Source organism: Eublepharis macularius, chromosome 5 (genome assembly GCF_028583425.1).
Source record: "Eublepharis macularius isolate TG4126 chromosome 5, MPM_Emac_v1.0, whole genome shotgun sequence".
Lineage (NCBI taxonomy): Eukaryota > Metazoa > Chordata > Lepidosauria > Squamata > Eublepharidae > Eublepharis > Eublepharis macularius.
The window spans coordinates 43,730,732-43,744,962 of record NC_072794.1 but is presented as its reverse complement, the minus strand read 5'-3'; the positions used below and the strand labels follow the sequence as shown (position 1 = coordinate 43,744,962).

At 43.2% G+C, this 14,231-nt stretch overlaps 1 protein-coding gene and 1 pseudogene across 1 annotated transcript; both read right to left on the bottom strand.

Moving 5' to 3' along the window:
- Positions 1–518: 518 nt before the first annotated feature.
- LOC129330638 (uncharacterized) lies at positions 519–2,365 on the bottom strand. Its single transcript, XM_054980764.1, has 2 exons — positions 2,250–2,365; positions 519–1,920 (listed from the first exon to the last, which is right to left on the bottom strand). The coding sequence occupies exon 2, from the start codon at positions 1,878–1,880 to the stop codon at positions 963–965; it is 918 nt and encodes a 305-aa protein (XP_054836739.1). The 5' UTR covers positions 1,881–1,920; positions 2,250–2,365; the 3' UTR covers positions 519–962.
- Positions 2,366–8,687: 6,322 nt separating this feature from the next.
- LOC129330319 (uncharacterized) lies at positions 8,688–11,780 on the bottom strand (annotated as a pseudogene).
- Between the last annotated feature and the right edge of the window lie 2,451 nt (positions 11,781–14,231).

The window sequence follows — 14,231 nt, the reverse complement described above, 5'->3', positions numbered from 1 at the left end:
AAGCCCATCTTGACACAGAAAAACCCCTCTCAATGTCTGCATTTTCCATGTGATAGAGACAATGCAGTCTTGATAACTTTCGCCAACTCTTGAAATTTTGTTTTCCCAGCTACATTAGTTTTCTTTAAAATTTTATCCCCAAAACTATCAATTCTTCCTTCAAAAGCTGGGTGGTCTATCTCCATCTGCAACATTTTCCATTCATCAACGAGAACATCTTCTTTCGTATCAATAGGGAGTTCTCTGGCACCTGAAACTACATCTTGACAGCTTTTTCGGGTTTTCACAAGAGAAGGGTTTAAACATCTCAGAGCTTTCAACAAACCACAACCTTTCATTGCCTTTTCAATCAAGTATTTGCATCCAGCAACATAATGCTCTTTAGCATTTTTCATAAATAGCAATAAATCTTTTTCTGGAAGATGGGAGAGTTCCTTTTTAACTTCCCATGAAACAACAACATCTTTTATGGGTAACATGTTTTTCAAATCAAGTAACTCATTCACATCATATTTATCTTCAGAAACCAACTTGCAAACACGTCTAGCCAGTTTCCCTAACCGTTCTTGTAGCTGAGGGTACAGGATGTGAATTAAAGGTTCATCTCGTTGGAATCTTTCGGTGAAGCTAGTGAAAAGTTCTGCAGAAGATATAGTGAAGTACAATTCTGCTCTGATAGTTGAGCAACGTAAAAGGTTGACAATCTTTCTGTATGAACTAGACTGTAACACAGCCTGATTCTTTGTTGATGGGATGAATTTAAGAAAGTAATGATTTACTCCTTGCCACTGTTCGAGAAGTCTCTCAGCAGCAGAGCAAAATGTAAGCCACCTAGAAGGAGAATGTTTGAGGAATTTCTTTTGAGGTAATTTGAGATCTTCTTGGATCTTTTCATATTCCTCTACCCTCGCTGGCCACCCCTCAAAGTAGTGGTAAACAGCAATAGCTAATTTAGATGCATCTTAACCAAAGGTCTGCAAGGCTTTCAGATATGAGTTGTGAACAATGTGAAGGAGGCATGTCCCGATATGAACTAATCCATGTGACCTCATTTCAATCAAATTTTCATTGAAAAGTCTGTGAACTTTCTTATTCACATTAGGTCCATCTGAACCAATCATCAGCAGCTTGTGAATGGGCAGGTTTGCCCTACTGATGGCAGTGTGAATTTTTTCATGAAGAGTTTGTGCATCAGCTTTCCCGATGAAGAATGTCTGCAAATGGCTTGAAACTACTTCACCTCTACCCTCTGACCAATATCTCACCGATATCTGGAGCTCCTTTTTGTCTTCAACACTGGTTGTTTCATCAAAACAGATTGAATAAAAGGAGGTTCCCACATCATCTGAGATCATCTGTTGAAAATATGGTCCCAGTGCATCAGTTATTAAATATCGCATCTTTTTAGGGCTTAAAGAAAAATCAGTTGGAACACCCCCTGGAAACATTGCATCAAATGTTTCCTTTATGCCACTGCAAGAAGATGCCGAAAAGTTGCAACACACCGACTTCATAACCCAAATGAGTTCAGATACTGTTGCCGCATTCTTCAAACTATAGAGTTTAATAACAGGTGCTGAAGAACTATGGCTTGATCCGGGATATTCACTCTGGATTGTTTCAGACGAATCACCAGGATTAGCTGCAACTAAAACCATCTGTTTAGGCCCTAGAAGATCAGAGGCTAATTTTTTATGTTTAGCATAGTATGAGTGTTGAAGAAGAGCATGAAGACCCTTGTTCTGAAAATCTACTGTACACAAACAAAGTTTGCAAAACACTTCAGTTTCACTATGTCTTGACGCCCGTACTGACATCAAATGTCCATTGCGGTCTTTTTTAAGAAGCCAATCAGCTCTAAATTTGCTCTTTTCCATCATTAACACTTCAGATCAGCAGCCAACCATTTCAACATGAATCCTGAAAGGAAGGAAAAAAGAATTAGAAAGTGAAAAAAGTAAAGCACTAAAGTAAAACACTAATACTAAAAAAATTAAACAAAGTAAGTTACTAATAGAATAAAACATAAAACTATAATAAAATGCAACATGCCTAATACTCATGAAATGTAACATTTTAGGGGGGGGGGTTGAAAAAGGGCTACACAGGAAAATGATACAAGTTAGCTTCTTCAGAGCATCACAACTCTCACACAGAAAAACCCTGCATGCATTATGAGCAAATTCTCATCATAAGAAACTCATAAAAAAGAAATATTGATTGTACATTTAATAAGGCAAATCACATACCTTTATTGCATTTGAAGAATAGTGCATCCCACAATCCTGTTCCACAATTTTAATTTCTTGAGCACTTGAAGGCGCAAAAAAGGAGAGAAAAGAGACTTATTCTGAAAAAAAGAGACTTTAAGAGACTAACCCAAAAATAAGAGACTAAAAGCTAAAAAAGAGGCCCGCTCCTAGGCCTGCATATGGAAGTTTGAATCCCAAGTATGTTTCCCCTGATGGAAATCATTTCCACTAGCTGGGATGCAGGAGAGAGTGATTTTTACTCATTTTCCCCTTTCCATTTCAGACCCTTATGTCACCGTCCACAACATTGTTCCCTGGAAACAGCTAGTCCCAGGGGAAGGGTTTTGGGATGGGGCCATGAAAGACTACGGTAAGAAGGGAGAGCTGGGAAAGTTCCCTTTCACAAACACAGCTGTACTCAGATGTAGGATCCAAGCTTTTGCCTTGAGCAATACTTATACAAGTCTTCTGTTTATTTCTTGCACGTCTGGTTTCAAGTATGTCAAAACTATAACTGATCATGATTTAAGAGGATGATAAAGTGCATCCAAGTATTTTAATGAATGTGTTTACATCCAAAGGACCTTGTCAGGACTTGTTGTGCTAGACAGTAATTTATTTGATATAGAAGAATAGATGATGAAATACTACTACTCAGAGAGTTTGTTAGAACTCCGCTGTATATAAGCCCGCCTTTGCACTGATGGGAGGATGAGTGGGTGTGGTATATACAAGAGAGCTGAAGGAAGTACAGGTTTAAATAGCCTGCCCAAGGCTTCCTTTCATTGGCCAGACACCATGAAGCCATTCTGCACCAATGATGGCTGTCTGCAAAACCACCATCACCCCAACTACCATAAAGGGAAGAGACAAGAACAAGATTGCTACATCACAGAATGTTCCTACCAATGACTTTTGAGGGACAGGAAGAATTTGATCCAGGGGTGCCACTTTTAATGTTCTTTTTTGCCATAAAGTTGAGTTCTGGTGACTTCATGGGATTTTGAAGGCAAGAGAAGTTCGGAGATGGTTTGCCATTACATCTGTATAGCAACCCTGAACTTTCTTGGTGGTCTCCCATCCAAGTACTAACCAGGGCTGACCCTGCTTAGCTTCTGAGATCTGATAAGACTGGGCTAGCCTGGGCTATCCAGGTCACAGCTGGGGGTAACATATTTGATGACCACTCCTGGTGCACACAATGTAGTGATCCAGCCTTAATGAGACTAATTCTAACAATATACTTAGGACAGGGTTGCAAGTTGAACAGTAGTCCAGGGCCTTCTTACACTATCATTCAAACTGTGTGCTTTAACTACATTTTAGTCACACATGACATTTCTACAAGAATGTTTTGCCATATCCCATTTGCATGTAATACGTTAGCATGAAAAGAGGCTAAGATAGATAAAGACAAGCCAGCATTTGTCTCTTTAAAGAAGTCTGGCTAAATTAAACTTCAGCACATACATCCTCCTATGATCCAGAGGAGTTAGCCATGTTAGTCTGTAGAAGAAAAATAGAAGAGAGCCCAGTAGCACCTTTAAGACTAACCAACTTTACTGTAGCATAAGCTTTCGAAGAGAACTGTGATTCTCGAAAGCTTATGCTACAGTAAAGTTGGTTAGTCTTAAAGGTGCTACTGGACTCTTTTCAATTTATCCTATGAGTATCACAGAAAAGGGCCAGAAAAGGGTGATGCATTGCTGTGAGGGCTAGCCTTGATGTTGCTTGAGTTTAAAACATAATTAACAACAACAACAACAACCAATTTATATACTGCCCTTCAGGACAACTTAACACCCACTCAGAGTGGTTTACAAAGTATGTTGTTAGTGTCTCCACAACAATCACCCTGTGATGTGGGTGGAGCTGAGAGAGCTCCAAGAGAGCTGTGACCTACCCAAAGTCACCCAGCTGGTTTCAAGTGGAGGAGTGTAGAATCAAACCTAGTTCTCCACATTAGAGCGTTACACAGTTTGGTGTAGTGGTTAAGAGCGTGGGACTCTAATCTGGAGAACCGGGTTTCATTCCCCACTCCTCCACTTGAAGCCAGCTTGGTGACCTTGGGTCAGTCACAGCTTCTAGGAGCTCTCTCCGCCTCACCCACCTCACAGGGTATTTTGTTGTGGGGATAATAATAGCTTACTTTGTAAACCACTCTGAGTGGGTGATAAGTCATCCTGAAGGGTGGTATATAAATCGAATGTTATTATTATATTATTATAGAGTCCTGTCATTTTTAACCACTACATCAAACTGGTAAATTATATGAAAACTTTTGTATTGTAGTAATAAAGTGAGAACGTACAAAGCATTTTATCTTTTAAAAGGGTTACGAATTTGTCCAGGCATGTGAAGACAACTTTGCTTATCGCCGATGGCAAACAATATCAATAAGAGATGTCCATATAGCCACATTCTACATATCACTGACAGTATCAGTGAATGGAGAGTATTGTATATTTCAAGGTATCAATAAAAGAGACAGCCCTATAATAAAAGCATAACATTTATTCAGTTAGTTATTTAATTTATACCCCACCTTTTCTTTCCAACGGGGACCCAAAGTGGCTTATATCATTCTCCTCGCCTTCATTTTATCCTCACAACCTGACTTAGGTTAGATTGAATGTGTGACTGGTCCAAGGTCATCCAGCAAGCCTCCATTGTAGAGCAGGGATTAAAACCTGGATCTACCAGATCCTAGCCTGACGTGTTAACCGATGCACCACACAGCCTCTCCAATCTACAAATAAGAAACAAATAATATCTTACAGGCAAACAATGAAGGCGTAAAAGGTATGAAAACTTTTGTACTGTAGTTCTAAAGTGAGAACGTATAAAGCCTTTTATCTTTTAGAAGGGTTATGAATTTATCCAGGCACGTGGAGACAACTTGGTTTACTTAGGCAAACAATATCACACAAATACTTTTTTAGGCCATTCTATAATTACAGCTTTACTGGCATAAACAGCAAAGATCTAGCTGGTTCTTTCAAATCAGTATGTGAACTTCTGCCATCAGCAGAAACTCTCCTCTCTGCCCTTTCTCTTTTATGGTTTCCCTGCCTTTTCCTCTTCATTCATCTCCTCTTCTGACTTTCCTTTGCTTAGAATCTCCTGTGGTTGCCAGGACTAGCAAGCGAGCTAAGCTTCTATTTCTTGGGCCTCTCTACCCCCTCCACCAGCTGATATCTGTCACTCTCATGGGCCCAGCAAATGTAGTTTTGGGACATATTCAGAATAAAGAAGGTTAGACCGCAGGAAAACAGGCAGGAGTGGAGAGACCCAGCCTAGATGAATTAAGCCACAACAGCAAGACCAGAGAATATTTACTGGCAGCATGGTAAACTCAGACAGAAATTTACCCGTTCAGGTGCTAAAAGCTTTTAGACTGTTCAACAAATTTTGGCTCAGTCAAGGTACTTTGGGCACATTGCCTCCCTATCCTTGGCACATTCCTATCTAACCAAAGGAAATCCCATGACATCAGTCTCCATCAAAGGCTGTCTTGTACCATTTGTGACAACTGCCAGGGCTTTGATTCCTGGTTACATAACCACCACTGCCTCTAACATACCTCTTTCCCACCCAAAGTCTTCCCTTGATTTCCTTATTTGAAAGTTTTCCCGTATAGTGAGAACTCCAATCTGAAGATGGGTGTCTGAGCTCATTATCATAATCCTCCACTCCTTAAGCCCTGGAAAATCCAGTACTTTGTTTCCTATTATTTATCTTCATCTGTATCTAGAACTTCCCAATTTGTGTGAAATGTTAGGATGTTGAAATGATCCACTCTGTCTTGTACACTGAGTTTCTGCAGTCTTGCACGGAGGAATCCACTTTCTATTTCCTGGCCTTTTGCTTGGGTTCATGCATGGAACTTAGGGTTGCCAGCCTCCACGTAGTGGCTGGAGATCTCCTGGAATTACAACTGGTCACCAGGCCACAGAGATCAGTTCACCTGGAGAAAATGGCTACTTTGGGGGGTGCAATTATGGAATTATGCCATGTCAAGGTCTTTTCCCTCCCCAAACCCCTTTCTACAGGTTTCTCCAGGTTTCCCTCCCCAGATCTCCAGGAATTTTCCAACTTGGAGCTGGCAAACCTAATGGAACTCCAAGCTGCCAAGTTTGTGCAGGTCTGGAGTCCTGCACAAACTTGGCAGCTTGGAGTTCCATGCATGACACCTAAAAACAATCCTGACAACTTTCCCACAAATACCCCTCCCCAGGGCAGTTAATATAACTCTCTGCTTTCCCCACTACTTCTCCTCTCTAATCCCAAACTTCTCTCAAGTATATATATCTTGCCTAAGTATGTGGAGGGTGCTTGAAATATTTACATTTACTGTGGGCGTTTTAGTGTATATAAGTGTTATTTATGTGCTTAATATTATTCTAACTTCATGAATATTTTATATTCTGCTCAATAAACTGTTTAATATTACAGGTCTCAGTGCTCTATTCCAACATGTTTAGAATTTCCATCCCTTTGTTTAAAAGATGCCTTAAAATTTTACATGCATCAAGGTTTTCCTTGATCCTAGGACAACACTATAACCACCCTTCCCATTATGCATCCAGAGTATATAAGGGCATTTTATCTACTTTTTTGCACTCCAGGGAAAGCGTAAACCCTGTAATTAAATCAGGTTGTAATCTTGAAAGATTTACTTGTAAATTATTTCTTGGAACTAACTTCACTTGGCATTGTCTGGTTTGAGAAGCTTACAGTGCTATCCTAAGCAGAGTTCACATTTCTAAATCCATCATGAAGTTTATAGGCTTAGAAGGTGTAACTCTGTTTAGGATTATGTTGCTAGCCAGCTGATGTCAGTTGGCAGAAGGGATGATGGGTTTCAAGGTTCCTCTGTGGTCACAGCTTGCTTAACTTGAGAAGATAGTAGGCAGCAAACAAGAAAGGCAAACAGGAAAGAAATGAATGAGTTCTTTCCCTCCAAGTGTCTACAAGCATACTTCCATTATGCAATTAAATTTAATGAAGAAAAGAAATTAGGATAAAGAAATCTACCAAAACTAGATCAACATCTAGGATATGCTCACCGCAGCTGTGTGCTCATGCTCAAGCCTGACTCTACAAGCTGGAGACAGTTTCAATTTCATTTTATTTACGGTCCACGACCAGATTTGAACTTATAAAACAAAGCATTTCATTATTAGGTAAACAATATACAAGTTAAAAGAATACAAATATAGATGTTAAAATACCTGATTAAAGTAACATCATATAATTAAATTGAGTATAAAATATCAAATAGCATCCTACCTAGACATTTTAAAATTTGGAAACAGAGACCTAAAAACAGCGACAATATGATAGCCTTCTAATATGATCTAGATCAGAACTCAAGTGCACCTGACTGGAATTTATTGTGCAATTTAATCGCCTATGCACAACATTTGGCTGTTGCCTTAGTAATAGCTGGAGTTTCATCTGTTAGTAGTTTATCTAAGCATACACTGTCCGTCACTATATCAGATCTATCCATAAGAGGAAGAATTGTCTTGACTCGAATTTCTTTATAGAGGGGACAGCGTAAAATGACATGTCCCATAGTTTCCACCTCAGCTAGAGGGCAGGGACAGATCCTCTCAGAGTATGCGATCTTTTTGTATCTCCTTTCCAAAATCATTGATGGCATGTCATTGATGGCATTGATGGCAAAATCATTGATGGCATCCAGCCAGTGTAAAAGCCCTCCTGTGAGGGGGAAAATCTAAAGTTTTAAGTTATTAGGCCATGTTCATACTAAATTTTGTGCCTCAGGAGTCCTGACTCTGAGTCCAAGGGACTTCATTAGGTCTTGTTGACATTCGATGTCACAAATTCTTTGTTTGATTGTAAATTTTGCCTGGTTGGTAGTTTGAGCTGGAAACAATAATTTGAAGGTGTTTTGAAGGTGGAAATCGCTCATGAAGTACAAAGTCATCCTATTTTTGCCTCTGATAAATAGCATTTTTGTATTTTTGACTAGAGATGAAATTGAGATACATCATCACATTCATCATCTTAAAGGGAAGGTACAAACATTATCTAGGAAGTGTGCAGGACCTTCTGTGTGCAATTTTTTTCTTCTGTGAATCATGAAAGAACATGGCCAAGATCTGCCCCCATTTCCCAAGGGCCACCTGTCCTCTCAAGGACAGTATTGATTGTTATATTTTCTGAGGGGAAATTTGATTTCCTGCAGTCTCTTTGAGAAACCTTTAGAATCATAGAGCAAGATTAAGGTCCAGTAGAACCTCAAAAGCCAACTGGATTTCCAGGATATGAGCTTTTGAGAGTCAAACTCTCTTTTTCAGATGGATTTAGAAGTGGAAGTATGTAGGGTTTTATCCAACCAGAAACAGAGAAACTTTTTTTACAATTTTTTATTTTAATTTTTTTTAATTTACCTGTTTTTTAATGTCAATACACAGAATTTAGTCCAGAATCATAATTTGTATAGCATCGAAACTCATTGGCTAAGTTTCAAGTATGTTTTGGAATAAACTTGCACATCTTCACACCAAGATATTTTGCTGCTTGTTCCTCCATGATTGCATCTGTACAAACCAGAATCTTTCCTTTAGTTAAGTATTTGATAGTATCTGCTGTTTTTCTGAGGCATTCTTTGGATAAGTAGGGTGGATCTGCTACAACTATGTCAAAACTGTGTGCTGTGAGATTTTCTGGAAGTTTCAAAGGATTGTTGTAATCATAGAAAACATATTCATCTCCATATACAGAAAATCTTTGGTCATATTCCAATAAACATGTTGAAAAATCTTTGCTATCCTGCTGTTTCAGTTTTTGATAAACGCTGAGTGTACTGACACATGCTATCCTGACACTCTTTCCAACTGTTTGTATAGCCTCATTAGCCAAACAAAGTGCAGTTTCAGAATCATACCAAAATTGCCTCAATTGCTAGGAAAAATAAAGCACATATCTAAACAATTTAATATTTTCATCATACAATACAATAAGTTTCACAGAAAACTGGGGCTCAGGGTCACAAATATTTAATAGTCTAGCCTTTTAATTTTCTATACTGCCGTTTACCAGTAGAGGGTGCTCAGAAAGAAAAAAGGGTACAGAAACTGCAAAATGGAAGCAACAGCAAAAACGTAAGTTTAGATAGGATAACAACGTTTTATTTTTAAATTTTTTCAACAATAATAAAACAACAATAGGACAACAATAACATAAGCCCAAACACGGATATCAGAAACAACAGAAATTCTAAAGGAGAGTTATTGTTTATTTGCAAATTCAAAACAATAGACCCCCTCAGGACTTAATAGGGACATTGAATTCTTCTCTCACTATAAATGCTGATTTTCTGCTTTTCACTCCACAACTTTATCAAGCTAATTACAGTATTAATATACCTTACAACCTTACTTTAAAAACCCCTCTCACCTTCTGGGTGGATAAAACCCTACATATTTCTTCTAAATATATCTGAAAGGAGCTTTAGATCCAGAGGAGTTAGCCGTGTTAGTCTGTAGTAGCAAAATCAAAAAGAGTCCAGTAGCACCTTTAAGACTAACCAATTTTATTGTAGCATAAGCTTTCGAGAATCAAGTTCTCTTCATCAGGCATCTGATGAAGAGAACTTGATTCTCGAAAGCTTATGCTACAATAAAATTGGTTAGTCTTAAAGGTGCTACTGGACTCTTTTTGATTTTGAAAGGAGCTTTGACTCTTGAAAAATCATATCCTGGAAATCTAGTTGGTCTTTAAGGTACTACTGGAGCCAAATCTAGTTCTTCTACTGCAGACCAACAGTTATCCCCCTAAAACTATCTTTATAATCATAGAATCATGGAAACATTAAGCTGGAAGAGATCCCAAGGGTCATCTAGTCCAAACCCCTGCACAATGCAGGAAATTCACAGCTATCCCACTTCTCCAGTGACCCCTTCTATATCCCCAGAGGAAGCCTTTTTTTTTTTTTAGGATCCCTGGACAATCTGGCCTGATTCCAAAGTGACTATCAGCGTTTACCTGGACACGTAAGGAAGGACCATGACAGGCAAGCATCCATTCCTTCCCTCTTATGAGCTGCCTAAGTTCATATAGAGTCACAGAATCAGCATTGCTGACACATGGCCATCTAGCCACTGCTTACAAACTTCCAAAAAAGGAGAGCCCACCATATCCCAAGGAGGCATGTTTCACTGAGGAATCACACTATCAGGAAGATCTTCCTGATGGCTCATTTGGAGGGGGAATGCGCAGGAACGCAATTCTGGCAGTTCCCCCAAAAGGTCACTGTCAGGTGGCCCCACCCATCTGACTTTTGGCCATTTTGGGAGGGGGAACCCTCCCCTGCCCAGCACCAACCGGATCCTGGCCGTTTTGGCCCTGATCCAGGCCCCAAAATGGCCATTTTGGGCCCATTTTTGCTGGGATTAGGGCCAAAATGGCCAGGATCACAGGCCATTTTGGGCTCATTTCAGCCTGGATTGGGGCCAAAATGGCCCTGTTTGGGCCACTGCCAGGTGGAGGAACACTTCCCTGTCTGGCAGCAACCGAATCCTGGCCATGTCAGGCCCGATCAAAATACTTATGCTAATGACACACTTCCTGGGATGGCAAAGGCCCTGGCATATGCTAATAAGTTCCTGCAGCTGTTTTTCTATGAAATGACCCCTGATCTTCCTAATGTTTAGCCAAAAACTCTTTTGGTTTAACGTTTACCCGTTAGTTCTGGTACAACTCTATGGGGCAAAGGACAACAACTCAGCTCCATCTTTTATGTGATAGGCCTTCAGACACTTGAACATGGCTATCATATCACCTCTCACCTGTCTTCTTTTCAAGGTAAACATTCCCAACTCCTTCAAACTTTCATCAAAGGACTTGTTCTCCAGACCCCCTCACCATCTTTGTCGCCCTTTTTTGGATACATCCCAGCTTGCCAGCATCCTTTTTCAACTGCGGTGCTCAAATACTAATACAAGGGAGGTCTAACCAAAGCAGAGCATGAGGCTCCCGCTCGACGCGCGAGGGGGCGGACCTTTTCCCGACCCTGTGGAGTAACAGGCAAAGAGCCGCTTCCCGGCCATCCGGGCTCTGAGCCGGGGCGGAGCCGGATTCCTTAAAAGGCGGCTCCGCCTCGGGCGCGGTTGCTTTGAGCGGGGCGCGCGGCTGTACGGTTCTTTCCGAGCGGGTTTCTAGACTTGCAGCGGTGAAGCTGAGGGGGAGCACCAACTCGTGGCGGGAAGCGGAACGTCGGCGGCTGCATGGCCAGCGGGGGTTCCTTGCTGCTCGTTCTGTTCCGGCCCGCGCTTTAGCGAAGCGCCAGTAAAGGCGGCGTGGGCGGCGGTTTTTTGCCTTCTCTCTCGGTCGGAGGCGAAAGCGGCAGCGGGAGTTCCTTGCTACCAGTCTAGCTGCGGCCTGCGCTTCAGCACAGCGCCGCCAAAGGCGCCGGTTTTCTTTTTTGTCTCTTCTCCCTGTTGGTAGTATCGGGCCTCGCCTCAGGGCCAGGCAAAAGGGGCGGTGGGTGAACATCCTAAGGGCCTCTAAATCGCCTGCTAGAACCCGGCCTGGCTTAGGTCGCTGCGGCGGGAGTGGCTGTTAACACCCCCACCCCCGTATCGAACATAAAGAACTTTTTCCCCGGCGGCGTTTAACTCCTGCAGATAACGCCCCGCCCCCGGCACCTAGTTGAGTTTGGGGCTTGGGGGGGGGGTCTGGCCTAGGCTTGGGGATTTCTGGCTTCGTAGAAAGGGGCACCTTGTTTAGAACTAGGGCATATTCCCCCCCCCCCCATTGTGCTGAACAAGCATCCACTCCCCCTTTTTTCCTTGCCTGTTGTAAGCTGTTGGGGTTGGTTGGTGCTTGGGTGTGGTCTTTTGGCATATGGCCATTTGTGAGCTAGCTGGGAAGCTAATTTGATTATTAGTGGCCAGTTTATTGCTGTGGGGGCAAATTTGTGTTTATATTCTGAGGGCAGCGTTTTGATAGCTGGTCCCACAATTGCTAGCCATGCCGCCCAAGAAGGGTGGGGGAAAGTCTAAGGGGAAGCAGCCAGTAAAAAAGCTGGCCCCTAAAAGGGCCATGACAGAGCTGTCTTCCTCAGATGATGAAAAGGTTGCAAGCAGCTGTGAGCTCCTTAACTCTATTGCAGGGTTAGAACAGGCAAAGGGGGGTCCTGTGGCAGGGTCAGGTAAAGCCAAGACGCAGAGGTCAGCCACACCAACCTCTGCTCCAGGAGTTTTAACACAGCTTTCTGCTTTAGAGAGACCTTCTGGTACAGACAATGACTGCAAGCGCGAGATCCAGGAGTCGGAGACCATAGCAGTGAGACCTGAGTCGGCTACAGCAGGGCCGAGCTGGGCGTCAGAGTCTTGCCCTATAGCAGTGGCAGTGGATCCAGTAAAGGGAGATGGTAAACCTTTCACGCCACAGCCAGCTTACGCATGGCCGTCGGGACCCTGGGGTCATGCGGCTGCCTCTGGCCCCCCTGGCTCCATGTACCCATCAAGTGCTCCTGGTACACTGCAGGTTTTGGGTCAGGCAGGAGGGTGGCCTGCTTCATCCCAGCCAACCTTGGCAGGGCAGTATGGTGGGGGACCCTCCATGCCACATGCACAGGCGGTTACAGCTACTGTGCCCTGGCCAGCTAGTGCGAGCCAGACATTGAGGGGCATGACAGTCCCATGGCAGACCTTCCTTGGAGCTCCATGGACAGCCTCGGGTTATGGTCCAACCCCTTACGGGTCAGTCCCCTTTGGGGCCCTGCCATTTGGAGATACTGCCCTCTCTCTGGGCGACCATCTAACTCAGGCCACTAGAGACAAGATTCTCAAGGGAGAATACATTGATGTCTTCACCCTTCTCTTTAGGGAGCTGGAGAAGGATAAAGAGGACCTTGATGAAAGAGATAAGGAGAGGCTGAAGAGTAGAAGGGTAGCCCGCACCTGGGCCAACTGGCTGCCAGGATTTTTGATATATGCAGGCGTGCTTGCTCAGGCACAACCTTGGAGGGCAGCCTCCCTCTTCCGATACCTAGATATCATTTATAAAGGTCATAATGAGTTCGTTGGTGCAGCATGGCTGCAATATGACGAAGAATTTAGAAAGAGGGCCGCCCTTAACCCTGGCCTGCGCTGGGACCAAATACACCAACAGCTTTGGCTGCAGGTGATGTTCCCCGCCAAACCCAGTAGAGGCTACCGCTCCGATAGCGGTCATCTGGTGCACTGAGCTGCTACTAACCTAGTTACCTGCGCACCACCGGGGCAGTCAGTTCAGCCACGGATGCGAGTTTAGCCAGAGAGCCTCTTCCTGGCGATCTGGGCTCAGAGCTGGAGGCGGAGCCAGATGCTTTAAAAGGTGGTTCCGCCCCGCTGGCTCCACAGTTGCTGCATGCTTGGCCCACCCACCCGCCCTGCAGTAGTGCAGGCTTAGCTGGCTGCTGGTTTCTGGGGCCAGGTAGGAATTTTTTCTCCTTTCCCCAATTGGCTGACGGGGAGAGGTGTTTTTCGCCTACCTTGCACTGCTTGCATGGGTTGTGGTAATTGGCTTACGGTGGAGCCTTAAATAGGTTGTCACTGACAGAATACTTTCAGCGTTAAGTGAGCGGGCTGGTGAGCACCCTTGGCACATCCCCATTGTTGGGGGAATTGAGGTCTGTCAGGATCAGCTGGCTTATTCCATAGCAGCCAGCTGAGAAGGCAGATTGCCAGACGGGACCCCCTGTACAAGTCCGTTGCTGATGTTTGATGGCTGGGGGCAGAGGCTCTTGTAGGGGGGGGACTCTTTTGCCTGGCCGGCCAGGTCCCAGCCATACATATGGATGGCTTGCCCCTGGGGCAGTGGGGCTCATCCAGACAGGTCAGGGCAGAGATCCAGGGGAGATCTCAGGGCCTGACCTGTACTGCTAGTTAGGCCTTTGCCATGTTTACATTAATGTTGGATGTTATGTAGTTGCCAAAATAAATTGATCCCTTTTAGTTC

Excerpts from the sequence above, each read along its gene's own strand:
- LOC129330638 (XM_054980764.1), bottom strand. The coding sequence starts at position 1,880 with ATGATGGAAAAGAGCAAATTTAGAGCTGATTGGCTTCTTAAAAAAGAC.